The sequence below is a fragment of the Exophiala spinifera genome (assembly GCF_000836115.1).
Source record: "Exophiala spinifera strain CBS 89968 unplaced genomic scaffold supercont1.1, whole genome shotgun sequence".
Taxonomy (NCBI): Eukaryota; Fungi; Ascomycota; class Eurotiomycetes; order Chaetothyriales; family Herpotrichiellaceae; genus Exophiala; species Exophiala spinifera.
In genome coordinates, this window is record NW_015622513.1 from 3,214,433 (window position 1) to 3,229,463 (window position 15,031).

General features: G+C 51.7%; 4 protein-coding genes across 4 annotated transcripts in view; 1 reads left to right on the forward strand and 3 right to left on the reverse strand.

Moving 5' to 3' along the window:
* The window catches only part of PV08_01194 (uncharacterized protein), a gene marked incomplete at both ends in the record, with an annotated part of 1,096 nt that extends 537 nt beyond the window's left edge, over positions 1-559 (reverse strand). Inside the window, one exon of the mRNA XM_016375559.1 lies at positions 107-559. Within this exon, the coding sequence (XP_016240835.1) occupies positions 107-559 (453 nt within the window). The remainder of the gene's footprint in view (positions 1-106) is intronic.
* A 1,522-nt stretch (positions 560-2,081) lies between these two features.
* On the forward strand, positions 2,082-2,853 carry PV08_01195 (uncharacterized protein; the record flags this gene model as incomplete). The annotated part of the gene is made up of 2 exons (XM_016375560.1): positions 2,082-2,274; positions 2,336-2,853. The coding sequence occupies 2 exons, from the start codon at positions 2,082-2,084 to the stop codon at positions 2,851-2,853; spliced, it is 711 nt and encodes a 236-aa protein (XP_016240836.1).
* A 1,374-nt stretch (positions 2,854-4,227) lies between these two features.
* On the reverse strand, positions 4,228-5,937 carry PV08_01196 (woronin body major protein; the record flags this gene model as incomplete). Its single annotated transcript, XM_016375561.1, has 3 exons — positions 4,228-5,173; positions 5,348-5,684; positions 5,886-5,937. The coding sequence occupies 3 exons, from the start codon at positions 5,935-5,937 to the stop codon at positions 4,228-4,230; spliced, it is 1,335 nt and encodes a 444-aa protein (XP_016240837.1).
* Positions 5,938-7,035: 1,098 nt separating this feature from the next.
* PV08_01197 (uncharacterized protein) lies at positions 7,036-14,712 on the reverse strand (the record flags this gene model as incomplete). Its single annotated transcript, XM_016375562.1, has 1 exon — positions 7,036-14,712. One exon carries the CDS (start codon positions 14,710-14,712, stop codon positions 7,036-7,038), a length of 7,677 nt encoding a protein of 2,558 aa, XP_016240838.1.
* Between the last annotated feature and the right edge of the window lie 319 nt (positions 14,713-15,031).

The window sequence follows — 15,031 nt, forward strand, 5'->3', positions numbered from 1 at the left end:
GGGGGGGGTGGTGTTGCGACCGCTTGTCAAAACCAAAACAAAATCAAAAAATCAAAACGCACACAAGACACACAGACGGACACAAACACACACAAAAAAAACTTACACCTGAAGAAATGACCACAATCTTCTTGACGTCTCCCTTCTTGATCAGTGGGAGGAAGACGTTGATGGTATCGACGACCCCGACGACGTTGACTTCGAATGCGTCTCGGAGCTCCTTGTTGAGTTTCTCGATGCCCGCGTCGTCGACGAAATCCTCGATGCCGGCGCCTTCCGTGGTGCGACCGAGGTACGCGGCGTTGTTGATCAGGTAGTCGAGCTTGCCGCCGGTGATGGCAGACACGGCCTCTCGCGCCTCGACGAGCGACGCATAGTTGGAAATGTCGCCCTGCACAAAGTGCACATTCTTGAGGCCGGCGCCGGCCACTTTGGCGTCGGCGCTGGCTTTGTCACGCACGAGTCCGATGACGACGTTGGAAGGGTCCTGGTGAAGAATCTGCTGGACGAAGCCGTAGCCCAGGCCACGGTTGGCGCCGGTGATGAGGTAAGATGGCATTTTTGGGGGGGTGGAGGGAAGGTTGGTAGATACGAGGAGAATTCAACAGATTGAGTTTTGGTGTCGTTGAAGGAATAGAGGGTGATGTTGTTCTTGTTGTTGAGAGTGAGAAAGGTGAGGGTTTATAAGGTAAGAAAAGTACACAAATATGTTTTTTTGAATCCTGCTTTTCCCTTCGTCTTACCTTGTTCTTCTGGCTTCTCTCTGGACTCCAGTGCACTGTTCGATTTATAATCTGTTATTTGTAATGGAACAACGCAATAATGCCGGGCATGCCGCCTGTGCTGTTGCCCAGGGACGAGAGAGCGGGCAGGTCAGTTGGCTTAGTTGAGCCAGATACGGACGAAAACGACGGGAAAGGAACGAGCAACATGCGCATTGTGTCAAGGAACACGAACTGAGGAGATGTACGAGGATTTTTAAAGCCATGGAGAAGGATTGAGGGTTGAGAGGGAAGTTTAATTGTCGAGTTTGATATGAGAAAAGGGAGTGAAGAAGGAGAAGTGACATTGAAGTTGTGTCGGTACAGTAAAACTAGGTACAGTATATGGGATCGTACGTAAGCACACTAGCCCATCTTTCACCAACCATTGACGAGCCCACGGGAAGGGAGATCGATAACCTTTGATTATCATGATCGAGAACTGCTGACTCTGGGCGCTTGGATCATCCGGCTGCGGAAAATACACACAATAGTATGGTACTGTTTGGGCCAACCCTCTGCACACCCGAGCACAGGTGACTGTGAGAATGTCTCCTGCATGAAATCATGAACTGTCCATATTCATATCCAGGAGGTGGAAACATCACCAGAGCGAACCATGATCGACAGCCGCCCGGAGGTTGATTATCACGTTGATGGTGGAGAGAGTGTGGGTGTTCGTCGTCCTCATACTGCCTCCGTGTCGTACTGTAGATGATCATTTTGACTTCCTCAATCTCACCTCCATTGCTCATTCGCTTCGCGGTCTGGACAGGTTGAACAACATCCCTCTGTACTCCCTCCTCGGAGTCTGATTGACTGGGCTCGATGATGGTCATGCACAACCCCTGCCAGCGCCAGCGCTTAGACGGCGACTGCACCCAATCACGGCATCCACCACCATCTTGACCAACACCGCAGCCGCTGCTCCCATCTCGAATCAAAATGCCCATCACAGCGCACTCAGAGCAATGTCCAGTCACGGCGTCTGCGTCTCATTCCTGGGCGCCTGTCGAGAGACCTATTCGTTCTATCGCTGCCGGGTATAACCCTCCGCAATGGCCCAAGTTGATCGATTGTCCCCTCGTGCTGCCCTTCATTCCGTCGACCAGGCCCATCGCAAGGCCGTCCATTGCTGACCTAGGTATTGTCTCCTACAAGTACACGTACTCTCAACGACCTCCCATCCTACGGCTCTGAGAGCTGTTTTGCACGTCCGAAGACCACTTGACTGTGCCATCTTCTTTCTGATCCGATCCCGACTTCACGAACAACCAGAAGAAACTCGAGGCACACACCTTTCTGCATTCCCCAGTCAAAATGCTTTCGAGATCGATACTCGCCCTCCTATCCCTCCTGACACTTACCTCCGGACATATCGTTATAAACTACCCGGGCTGGAGGGGAGACAATTTACATTCGAATGGAACGGTGCAAGAGTCCAACGGGCTGGAAACTGCCAATGTAGACGGCAACTATATCTGGCCGTATGGCATGCAATGGTCATATCCTTGTGCGTTGAGTGCCGGAGCTGGATAACTGAGTTTGCGCAGCATACTGACGTCTTTTCTTAGGCGGTGGAATGCCCACATCTACAAACCGTACAAAATGGCCCGTCAAAGGCGGCGCAGTTTCCTTCCAACCAGGCTGGTTTACTGGCCACGGTACCGCCTTTATCTACATCAACCTGGGCTTCGGCACGATCCCACCCAACATGTCCAATGTCATGGTGAACGGCATACAGCTCATCGGGCCTACGAAGGACCCTTACCCTGGGACGTTTTGCCTCCCTCAGGTGCCTCTGCCAGCGAACGCCTCAGTGAAAGTCGGAGACAATGCGACCATCCAAGTCATTGAAACGGCCGTTCACGGTGCCGCTCTGTACAGTTGCGTTGACATTACTTTCGCCGAACCCGAGGACGTCCCGGAAGTGAATGCCAGCAACTGCTTCAACTCGTCGCAGATCTCCAGCTCGTTGGTCTTTACGACAACGGATTTAAAGAGTGATGCCGGCTTGCCTATGACGACGAATCGGTACAGTAGCTATATGACGACAGCGTTGGTGGTATTATTAGGACTTTTGGCACTATGAAGATGGGAATCAATATGATGGTGACGAGGAGAATCATTCGCAGAACGAGGAAGATAGTGCCGAAGTACGGTGTGGAAGACGATTCTCCCGAGACACCCTTCAGCAGCTCCAGGTTTCCATGATCAAGTAACGCCCGGCCGGGGTCAAATTGGAATAATGAGTTGGGCCGAGGTCACACACTGGGGATGGCATCCCAACACAGTCTAGGGGCTCCAAGTCGTAGACGACAGGACTACATCTCGCGCCGACGTCTATAACCCCTGGATCCTGACGGACGCCTCACACTGACCGGACTTGAAGTCGTGCCGGAGAGTGGATACAGTCCGAGGAGGGATGCTGAGACGCACTGACGCACTGATCCGAAGTGGTAATGAGTGAGAGGTATGGAATGTACAGTACCTTTCCATCTCCCAAGGCGAGTATAGCCATGGGATGGAAGAAAGACACCCGCCTTCAGAACGCGGCTGAACTCATGGCGTTGTTATTGTTGTTTTCTCATACACATGAATATCAACTGTTGAGTGTGCATATTTTCCTGTCAACGTACATACTTTTATATACCTCGTGTACGTAGCTAGCTACGACGCAGGAGAACTCTGTCTTTGTAATACTTGATATACCCACGTTATTGGTGGAGATTTGAAATGTCAGAAATGAATGAAAATACGTCATGCCGTGGCTCTTCTGTGTGTGTGTGTGTGTGTGTGTGAGAGAGAGAGAGAGTGTGTGTGTGTGTGTGCCATTGAGCGCGAAACTCAAGAGGTTTTGGTTTGTAGACGATGCGACGTTGCAGAGGTACAGACAGCACTGTACACGACAAAGCAACTCCCTCGACGGTAGGTCTCAAGGCAGTGCTGCAGCAGCAGCAGCAGCAACAACAACAACAAAACCGCACGCATGCATCCAGGTCCGTACGGACCTGGTTGATGAGTCTTCCAGGTTTCTCGAGGTAAAATCGAGTAGAAACAATAATATGTGCCGGCCCATTGGCATGAAGGACGCACTCTGGGAGAGTAAAAAATGAGGACGAGATCACCCTCGCTCCCCTCACGGAGCACTGAAACCACTTTTCAACACCGTACACAGCTTTGTTGTCATCACCTACGTGACACCTTACCCAAGGTACCTTGGTTAAAGGTGACCAGATACGTAACGAGTAGGTGTATAAACGTATACAGGTATACTTCGCATGTACTGTTCCTCCTTACAGTAGAGGTGGTAGCGAGAATGCATACATACACATACATCAATCACATACCGAGGAGACCCAAACCCGCCACATAAATATGAATTCACCTCCGTCTCATTCCCTCCCTTTGATTGTCCTCCTTCGCCATACACAAACAACAACTTCCTCTGTCCTTCTTCTCTCATCTACAATCTACTTCCATGAATGATCTTCATGTCAACCACGATCTCCCTTCCACCGTCATTAATCACAAGCACTCTGACGCTTCCACAGCCCTCGCCAAACGCACGCTCGATCCGGGAGAACAAGCCACCCTGATCGACGACCGAGAGACCCTGCTTGACATCGCCGGTCTCGGTCATGGCGACGATCAGGCCGTCCTGTCTGATATCCAAGACACGGTACTGCTTGAACACGGGACCGAGCATGGTCTGCACGACCACGCTGGGTGCCGGGTTGCTGATGAACGAGCTCTCCTCGTGCAGCTGGCGGGTGAACAGGTCCACACCGAGGTAGCGGTACTGGCCCGTCTGGCTGCTCATGCTGATGCGGATGACCTGCGACGGCCGGCCCTGGAGCAACAGAATGTCGCCGATGCGGATGAAGTGGCACTGGATCGGCACCCCCTTGCCGCCGAACCGGGGCTCGACGTAGCGGACCTGCTCGATGGCGCCGTCACGGACGCGCACGGGTCCTGACGAGCCGCCGGCAGGGCCGCTGTCACGCTCAGTGATGACCACCTCGTCGCGCTCATGGTGGTGTCCACCTGAAAACGGGTGCAAGATTCGGTCTGCTGCGCGCTCCACGCCGCGGCGGAAGCTGTGGTATTGGCCTTCGTCGTCGTAGTAGCCCATCTTGCGAGGTCTGTCGGTGTCGGTTGTGGTGGTGGTGATTTGTTCTTTCTGGACGGTTACGTCTGCTTGCACGGGGCGACGACGCTCGTATTCGACGTCGTACGTGGGGTCGATGCGGCGGCGGTAGTCTCGCTCGGTGATGTCGAGTTGGGTCTCGTAAGCACGGGTGTCGTAGGACTGTTGTGGTCTTCCGACGTCGATGTGGTCTCGGGTTTCGCGGCGGTCGATGTCTATGTCAACGTCGACGTTGCGGGTGAATTCAGCGGGGCCTCGATACCTATTGAGAACAAAAAGCACAGACCTGTCAGTCATCTCATTCTGCAAACCAAAAAAACCGGCTGATCGACGGCGGTCAATGCGTGATGGGCGTCAACGCATACACGATCCGTGGTGTGGATGACGGTGCACGGTTGGGGTATGCGTGCTAAGGGGGCCTCGTTGGAGCACATACTTTTCTCGACGAAGTTCGACTTCAGGATATCGTCGATCGCGTTCCTCGTAGATACGGACGTCTTCTTCCCTTCGCGTCGTCTGCTCGCGGCGCGGACGGTTGGACTCTCTGGTGGTGATGTCAACCTCCTCCCTGGAGAATCGAGTATCTTCCCGTCCGACGCGCGAGGGTTGTTGGCGGGAGTCTGCTTCTACCTTGGTGAAGGTGGTGGTGGTCTCCTCGGTAGAAGCTTCGGCGTCACTCCGGTACGTAGACGGGAAGACACTGACGGGGATTGGGACTCGGGCGTCAAAGTCCAGATTGACCAGACTTGAGGCGTCTCGAACTCTCGGGTTACCTTTCGGCAGTCGAGAGTAAGAGACTTGAGTTGAGGGGTTTCAAGAGAGAAAGGAGAAAGAAGAACGAGTCAATGCACGCTGGAAACAGGACAACAGGTGGTCTGTACTTTGTCTGGGGGGTGTGGAAAAGTAGAAGAGGAAAAGAAAGAAGGAAGACGGGCAGGGTTCAAGAAGAGGCCAATGCAATTTAAGGAGCAAACATGCATGCCGTGCCCAGCAAAACACCGCAAAGAAAACAACCGACCTGCGCATAGTGCATCGCTAGGTGCGAATCACAAAGCCCAGTGCCAGTCGGTGGCCGGGGATGTGACGGGGGATGGATCGAACAACAAACATCAACACGCGGTTGCTCCGGCAATGCCAGCCACTAACGACGAAAGGGGCATAGCGGCTGTCTCAGTCGAGAGCATCTCATCAAATGCGTCGCTTCAGCCTTCACGTTCCGAGGTCCAGGGACGAGGACCACGATTGATGAGGCAGAGAGGTCTACCTTGCCGGTCCAGCTATGAATTTGAAAAGTACGGACTAGTAACTACACACCAAGGCTGATACAGTATTCGACCATCATCGACCATCGCAAAGCCCATCCACTTGGCCATTTGCTGCTAACGGAACTCAAGATACAGGACTGTCGCACACACACGCGTCGTGTATCACATCGATTGGCCCAGTCCCACCGTCCTTATTGCTGCCTGACCAAGCAGAAAAGCAACTACGAATACATCCCTGTTGCGAGCGAGGCGGAGCCGCCCAACGCACACGCGCCTGGCTGTCCGTTCTGCACGTGAGAGGCTTTGACATAAAACGACGACGCCGACACCGACACCGCCAGTCCCGAGTCGTCACAGTGGAAAAAAGTACTTTGCCGACGCATCTTCAGCTGGCCTGGGATTGCCGATTGTCGATTCTGGCTCTGGCTCTGGCTCTGCCACGCAGATTGGTCGATGAGTCAATCATGGCTGAACGTCCTAGGACGTGCCATATTAGTAGAGGCAGTGTGCCATACGCACTTTATTTCACGTGTCATCGTCTCAGTCTCAACGCGGCTGATTCTTCACTGTATTGTCTAACTCATTTCACCACCATCTGTATCAAAGTATAACTTTTACAATTCGTCGTCTCTATCGCAGGACTTGTTCCAAACACAAATCCAATGCCCATGGCCGCTCATTTCATATTCAAACCCACCAGTCATGGTGCTGATGCGCCTCGTCGCCTCGCTATGCTTGTGAAATCAAACGAGTAATCATGCCTCGCGCCGCTTCTCCATTCCGGCGTGTTGCGCTTCAATGCCTCTGGACGCAGTTCCACTCATACTGCATGGACGATTAGCTGAAACCCACCAAAAAGTCATACAGAAAAACTCACCACTCTGCCGTCTTCATCGCCAGTGTACACCAGTTGTGCCATTGGCAGAATGCAACTGATGCCAGCGCTGACGTTGGCCCCGTCATCCCTGCTGTTATCCGCATGATTCAACTGACGGATGAGTTCCAACTCGAATCGCCCTCCACGCACAACTTTGCTCCAGATCCGGACTTGACCTCTCTTATGGCCTGTGAAAACAAGGTCTCGTTCAAGCCATTCGTTGCCAGCACCCTCGTAGCATGCACATGAGACGATGCTCTCTTGCAATCGATCCCCGGAGTCCTGGCGTAGTAATCGGTCACCATTGAGCGTGTACATACTGATCTCGTGGCCATGGCAGAGCACGATGTTCCCAGTAACGTCATTGATTGTGGCACATGTCACCGGAAGTCGATCGTCGAGCATGCGATTGAACTCACATCGGTTGAGATCCCACAACATGACCTGTCCATCTGACGATGCCGATAATAGTGCATTGAATGCCCTCGACACTGCCAGCACGGTCACGGCCTTTCGGTGTCCGAACAGAGTCGCTCGAGGGTGCAATTCAACTGACTTGCCTGTGTCAATCACTGTCCAGACCGCAACTGTACAATCAGTGCCTGCCGTGACCAAAGTTCTTGAATCGGTGAATAGAGCACACGACAATTGTCCAATATGTAAATGCTCGAAAAGGCCAACTTGCTTGCGACTCTCCGTGGAATAGAAACGGACGCTGTTGTCAGAGAACCCCCACTCCATGTACATCTCGTAGTCTGGAGGTATGTTCAGCCTGAAGGCACCAGAGCACAACAATCGCTCGGACTTCCATGACCAGCTGAGAGATGCAATCCTTTCTTCCGTCTCCAAAAGAGTCGAAGGGACCCTGGTCAAAGACTCTGCAGCCGTGTCCAAACGTTTGTATCTATGCCGGGTCTGCTCTCTGGCCGGGTGGGGTTTGGTAAAGATTTGATAGGGCGTCTGGCCAAAATTGTGAATGACTCCTATGGTCGCCAGTCGATCTCGGGCGTCGGTAATGGAATCGAGATCGCGAGCACCCTGGTACGAGAGGTAATGAAAGACGTTGACGGCTTCAACCGCCGCTTCTCCTTTCTGCTTGCAGCCGAAAACGAGATCAATCCACTTGTGCAAATTCTTGCTGACAAAAGGGCTTTCGAGAGCCTCTCGTTGCTTGGCTATAAATATCCTAGCATCGCCTTTTGCCCAGGGTGGTAGCTCGACATTGCCAATCGACTCGCTCGAGTTTTGTCTGGTCCCGAAGTCAAAGTTGTTGACGTTCACCAAGAATTCAGGCAAATAGTAGAACTCAGGTGTTAGTTCACGCACGTCTGTCGGGATCAAGCGTGACGCCGATTTCCACGCCCCTTCGACAGAGAAGAACATGCGATCAGGATGGTCGAACGTCCCACCTTGTAAGAGTAGGTATGATTTGACGAAAGGTTGCAGTCGGATCAAGTAGGAAGTCACAATCATGGCAGATGAATAATGAGTCCCATAGTGGAAAGCGGGAGTACTGGCGTCTCCCATCTCTGCCAGGGCTTCGTAACGGTCGCGAAATTGTCTCTCTCGTTCCGGAGTCTGGCATCCCATGGGTTTGGAAAGATCGCGAAAACTTCGTGGGTCCGACAAGTCCAATTCCTCGCTCGTGTAGTCTGCAATAATCCACGGAAACACAGGATATTGCGTCAAATCATTGTATGTTCGTCCCGCCATCGTATTGACGAGCATGAGATAATGGAAATTTGACATTTCTCCTTTCTGCCACTTTCGAGTTGCAGCGAGGTAGGTCGCCTGCTGTCCAAATACGTTTGCGAACTTTGAACCAAGAGTTTGTGGCTCGTCATCGACACTCCTCAAGGTTTCGTAACGCCAGGCCGTCTCGGGATGTGCAGCGCTTAGCGCACTTGGGGAGGGAGATTTGGCGCTAACGAGGCTATGCAATTCATTCCGAACAGAAGGGGAGATGACGGTCAGCAGATAGCTTCGGCCGTCACTGAAGAAGATCTCGATCGCCACATCTCGAAATAGGAAACGACGCTTCGAAACGCTGATGATCTCTGACCATTTCCAACTGCGAGCCCCATGGTATTCATTCCTGGAGACATGCTTTTTGTCAGAAACGTCTCTCCCAGATATCATCCTGACATAAGGGTCCCGCTCCTCCTCAGGGGCTTGCCAGACGTTCACAATCTCTCCGTCTGCTCGCTGGAAAAAGTTGTCGAGGAGATAAATGTAGTCCTTGCCAAGGATGAGCAGACCTTCAACAGCTTCAAGTCCAAGTATGCGAGAAATGTTGGCGACATGCTTAACCTGATCACCTCGGTGGAGACTCCGCATGACTTTGCGATTCTTATCTTCGAAGTCCTCCAGCTCTACGTTGGGATCCTCAACCATCTCGAAACTGTCGTCGCCGTCTACTGCTTCGCTCTGTTGCTCACTCTCGTCATTATTGACGGAGTCATCTTGCTGCTGTTGACCAGAGGATTCCTCCTCGATCTGAGGGAAAGGCTCTGTACCGGTGTTGATGCGTTGGGGTGTTGCAACCATGGGTGTCGCCCCACCAGGTGTTGCTCCGATTGCCTCAAGAGTGGACATCTTCGTATTGCGAGTGTCAAGCCTTAATGGTGGCACCTCTGATCCTTTTCGCTTCGGTTGGTCAGTTTCTGCTTTGCTGAAGTCTTCGTGGAGTCGCATGCGCATTCTATTCCGACCTTCCGTCTGGTCTAGGCGCCATTTCTGTTCCTTTTTGGCGTAGAATAATCCTCCTGGTCTGCTGGTGTCCCTCTGCATTCGGTTGAAATTGGTTTCTGTGTAAAGAAGGTCGTCTTGTTGGTCTTGCACGAGCCGCTGATGCTTGAGATATTCCGACGAATATATATTGGCTGTCCAGTTCTCGAACGCTAATTCATGCCGGCGGATCAGGTCCTCGCGATCAGCTTCCTCTTGTGACCACTGCCTCACTTTCTCGCGTCTGCGGGAAATTCTCAAGCGACCATTCTCCTCGGTACGCTTATTCTCGTTGGCGACAAAACTATTCCACTGTTTGGAGAGCGTGTCGAAGAACAACGTGTCTAATTCATTCCTGTGCTCATCCACCCAATGCAGGAAAGCTTCATTGTCGAGCTCCACCACCTTTGCAAACCCAGAGGTAAGGCTCTTCTGCTCGTTTGTATCCGTCTGCCCAAAGATGGCGGTAGCTTCATGCGGTTTTTGAACAAGAATAATTCTCCAAAGATTGGCGGCCGTTTGCCGAACAGCATCCGTGGACGAAACTAGCTGTGCGTAGAGCAAATAGCAAATGAGTTGTAAATTGCTCGACTGTGCTTCTTCGGCAGAGAGCAAGACTGTTTGCCAATAAGTCAGCTTCCCCAGAAAAGGCAATGATTGGTTGTCTCGGATTGATGATAAGCTGAGCAGGACTATCCGGAAAACAACAGCACGAATAATCGCGATTGTTTGTGCGCACAGCCGGACACTCTTCATCTTTGCTACGTCAGGACGTTGAAGGAACTCGAGAATGGAGCCTGCGAGATCAAGGACAGGATCAGCTCCTCCAATGAACCAGCCTTCAAAAAGGGCTTCTTCGAGGTGGCTGAATAGACGCGCAAGGTTTGTCAAAACTCTGGGTTCAGTCAGAACTTTCTGGTCCAAAGCGACTTGGGTCGAAAGTTGTGACACTGTATTTCTCAAAATCCATGTTTCAAAGTAGGTTTGGTGCTCGACAAAGCCAGGCGGCGTTTTGAGAAACAGCCCGAGCCCGGGAAAGTCCTTTCTCGTCAAAATCTGGTCCAGAAAAATAGCCACAACTATTTCTAGTAAAGTTTGTACGATCGAATGGCCCTCGTTGAGCTCTGGCATTTTTCGGGTTGCGGAGTCAGAGCCGTCGGCAGAGGCGCTCTTATTGCCGTTGCCGTTTTGGTGAGTCTGGTCTCGTGTGACTAGAACAAACGAGGACCCTCGTCGAAGTGTCGAGCCCCGAGACCCTACAGGTGATGGTTCCACCTCCGACGTACGTATTATGGGCGACGTGGTCGATAAAGGATGCACAACAACATCAGCACCGTCAAACGTCAACATGGAATCTCGAGCATCCAATTCAGTTCGTGCTTCGACATTATCAGAACCCACCACTACCGGGAAAAGCACGGCGAGCAATTGTTGGATATACGACGAGCTGTTGGTCGCTGTAAAATCTCGGAATTTTCGTGACCTTGTGTGGAGATCTGCAAGGAATCTGACTACAGTATCGAGGGTCTCGACATGTTGGCTAGTCACGATAGTAAGGAGTGGATTTGGTGGTGCCATTGTTGACATCGACAGCCTTTGAGGGGGCTGATCCAGGTCTTCCAGAGGAGGCGCTAGAGTGGTAGCAACTTGGTGGCGCTTGGACGCGACTATCGTTTTGAGGCCGCTCTGTAGCATAGCCATGATAACTTCGAGAATTTCAGGGTACGTGACGGAAAACTCCTTCTTACCCGCGAAGAGATCGATGAAGCCGAATAGATCAAAATTTCTGTCCAGGTCAAGGTTGCAGACGTCGAGGTTGAATAAAATAGCAAAACATGCAGGCCACAAAGCTGGAAGATGCCACCACCGCTTGAGTCGATATGCCAACACGGTGAAGCCTGATGTTTTGGAATTGTCCTTGAACTTCTTGACGTAGCTGTCCCCATGCACAACGAGCAACCGCGCCAGTATTCTCATTGAAAGCACGACCACTTCCGGGGAAGTCTCTGAGAGTAGATAGAGGAGCCACTTGTTCGTGACTGTCTTCGCAAACTTCTTGATCATAGTGTCGTCATCCTTGCGGCATAACATGTCCGAGTACAACCGGAGAACCTCAACGCCTATCTCGAAATGGGTTAAGTTGGACGTGGCCTCATCTTTGCCACTCTTCGAAGACCCTGCGGAGGAGCTTCGTTGGCGAGCTTCTCGACGTGTTGGCTTGCGGAACTGCAGACCAGCGTTACGTTTGTTAACGGAGAAAGTAACAAATAGGGCAAGCGATCGCAAAGTTTCCGCAGACAGGGACTGAGGCAGGAGCACCTTAAAAGCAGCCATATACATGGGGATGATAGCCCTTGACACAGGTTCTGACTTCAAAGCTTCCATAAGTCGTTTCAGGACTCGCATTCTGGATAGCCTCTTCAAGTTGAATCGCTTGAACTCACTCTGCTCAGCAAAAACGAGAAACTGTCCGAAATATAGTTGCTGTACAGGGAAAGGGCCGCAGCGCCAGATGCTGCTGTCCGCTATCAGAATTTTGTACGCCAAGGGGTTATTGATGACCGATTTTGACAAGTTTTCGTGGTCATACCCAGTGAATGACAGTATGGACTTCAAAACCTGGAGACTCAGCGTGTTTCTATCGAGCCGAGGAGTGGGAATGGCAATCGTCGTCTTTGCTGAGTCACTGTTTTGTTGTGTGGGAAGTACGAGTTTCTCCTTCAGAATCATTGCTAGGATAGAATATCCTCCATCGCGTTCCATCACCTCGCTGTTCCTCCAGCTGTAGCGCACGGTCTCCAGCAGGATATCGACGGCAAGGGCAACTTCTTCCGTGGTTCGAGCCCGGTGCAGAAGACAAAGACCAACAGCACCGCAGCCACCTAAGCGCCAGCTAGCATCATCCAGGGAATGTGGCACAGTCACGGTTGGGTCGCCCATGAGCAGAAAGACGCCACGAGCTTGTGTAAGAGCATCATTAATGGCAGGCACCGCACCGTTGATCGCAACAGCATTAGTGCCGGACCGTGTATAGGCGACCAGGTTTTTAGCCGCCAATTTTGACAGGGACTTTACAAGCTGACTCTCGTCAATGTTATTTCGATCGTCGTCATCCACAATGGTGGCGGCAGATATGTTGATGAGGATTTTGTCTTCGCGGATAAGGTGACTGGCCTTTTTCCTAATCGCTAAAATGAGCTCCGACTGGTCTTCCTTCCCAGGATGCAGCATCTCGTTTCTGAGGTTCAAGGCGGCTGAGGCTTGGTAGGTCTGAAATGATCCAAGGCAGTCTTGGAAATTGCCATGATACTTCGGGCCCAGATGGTAGAAAACTGCAATCAGATCGTCGCTCATAGTGTCTGAGAATAATATCGCAGAGCCCAATGACCATTTAGAGAGGCAAGCGGTTCCCACGGCGCGAGGAGAAAGATCCTGAGGCGTACCGAAGAATGCCTGAACCTTAGGGTAGGGTTGTCCACGCTCACCAGGAGGAGCTGAGGGATAGTTTGCCTTTTGCTGTTCCACGAACTCTCCATCGACAAAAAGGAACGCTCTCGACGATGATGTGGTTCGCGGTCGTTTATGGACTATGCAGATATGATACCACGTATCTGGCTGAAAGGCTACCGATTTGAACCTAACGCTCGGTCTGTTTCCCTGAATTGCCGTTTGGAGAATGAGATGATGTGTGTCTTTCTCCAGATACGCCAGAACGAAACAAGTTTGACTCTTATCGAAGGCACCGAAGAGGGTGGTATGTGCTTGAGTGTCGAACAGATCAAAACGAGCCCATAGGCTCAAGGTATAACCGGGGGTTTCAAGAGGAGGAAACGGCCTACCAAGGGTTGCAAGTTCGGTAGACGCATAACCCTGTTGAGAAAGGTCGAACTGGACACTAGGAGGTTGCCTCGATGCGTTCACGGCATCCAGCAGAAAAGCCCCTCCATCAGATGATGATGCTGCCTGATTGAACAGGTAATGGGCGTCGTCCAGACTCGAGACTCCTTCTTGGCAGAGGACTAAGGCAGCTTCTTTGAACAAGGACCTTTCAACCGGTGATAGCTGCTCTTCAAACACTAGTTGTAGTATCGCTGTCAACGTTCCGGCGGTATGGGCGGTGACTAGGTTATGTCTGGATTTCGAAAGGATGTCTCTGAGGCCCATTGGTAGAGTCAATCGCATGGACCGCGGTGATATGCGTCCTGCCTTGATTCCCGTACTCCATAGAACAAGTATTGTGGTAAGGAGCTCGGGCAAAGCGAGTTCATCCACACTCGACATTGACTTAGCCACCGCAGTCTGTACAATGCCGACAGTGCCCTCGGAGATAGGTTCCACATCTTGCTTCTTGACGAATCGCTCGACCGCCGTGTAGATATCGTCGACGACTTCCACTCCTGCGGCTGTCGCGAAGAGAATACCAAAGAACTGCTCAGTGTACAACTCTTCTCTGCTTTGGCACGACACAAGGGCCAAACACTGCTGCAGCGTGCATTGCAAAGATTCCCACCCGTTGGATTCCACCTTTGTTCTAAAATACCTTTGGCTGCCTTCATGTCCTTCTAATGCAGCTCCAAGCACGGCGAACCACTGTGACAGTGTCTGGAGAAAGACTTTGATGTTGGACGAAGGGGTTTCTTGCGCTCCATAGGTATCGGTCAAAGATCGAAGCAGACGAAGCAGTGCCTGTAAACCGCCAGCACGTCTGAAGCCACTCTTGGCCCCGTGAAGTTCAGCGTCATCCTTGAGAAAGTGCCGCAGTTGTTGTAACGCGGCTGACTGGTCCAGACTATCTTGCAGGTTTGCAAAAGAGGAGCGGTCCAAATCGTCCAAACTCTTCACCAAGACAGCTATGTCTTTATCCTGCGGACGAAGGATATCAGCAATAGAGACTGCCCGGCCTCGTCCAGGTACGGGCACGGTGAGGCCCATTTTGTCCTAACCCCCTCTTATCTGGTCTTGACACCGCAGCTTGCATTTGACTCGACCGCATGTGGATTGCAGAAGAGGCAGTGTTCTGTGAGGGAGGATCAGAGCAATCGCAGCATTTTTGGCCGGTGGTATCCGTAAGCAGGCTGATCGTGTTTGGTGAAGATGTGTCTAACAGCGTGGTAGGTAAGGGCGTGATTCCTCTTTTGTCAGTGAATGTGAAGACACCTGTAGTGGTAGTAATTGAACCCAAAGAAGACACTTTCTGGCGTTTAGAGCTGATAAGATATACACTTGAAAAGGAAAACAATGGCGGTATTGC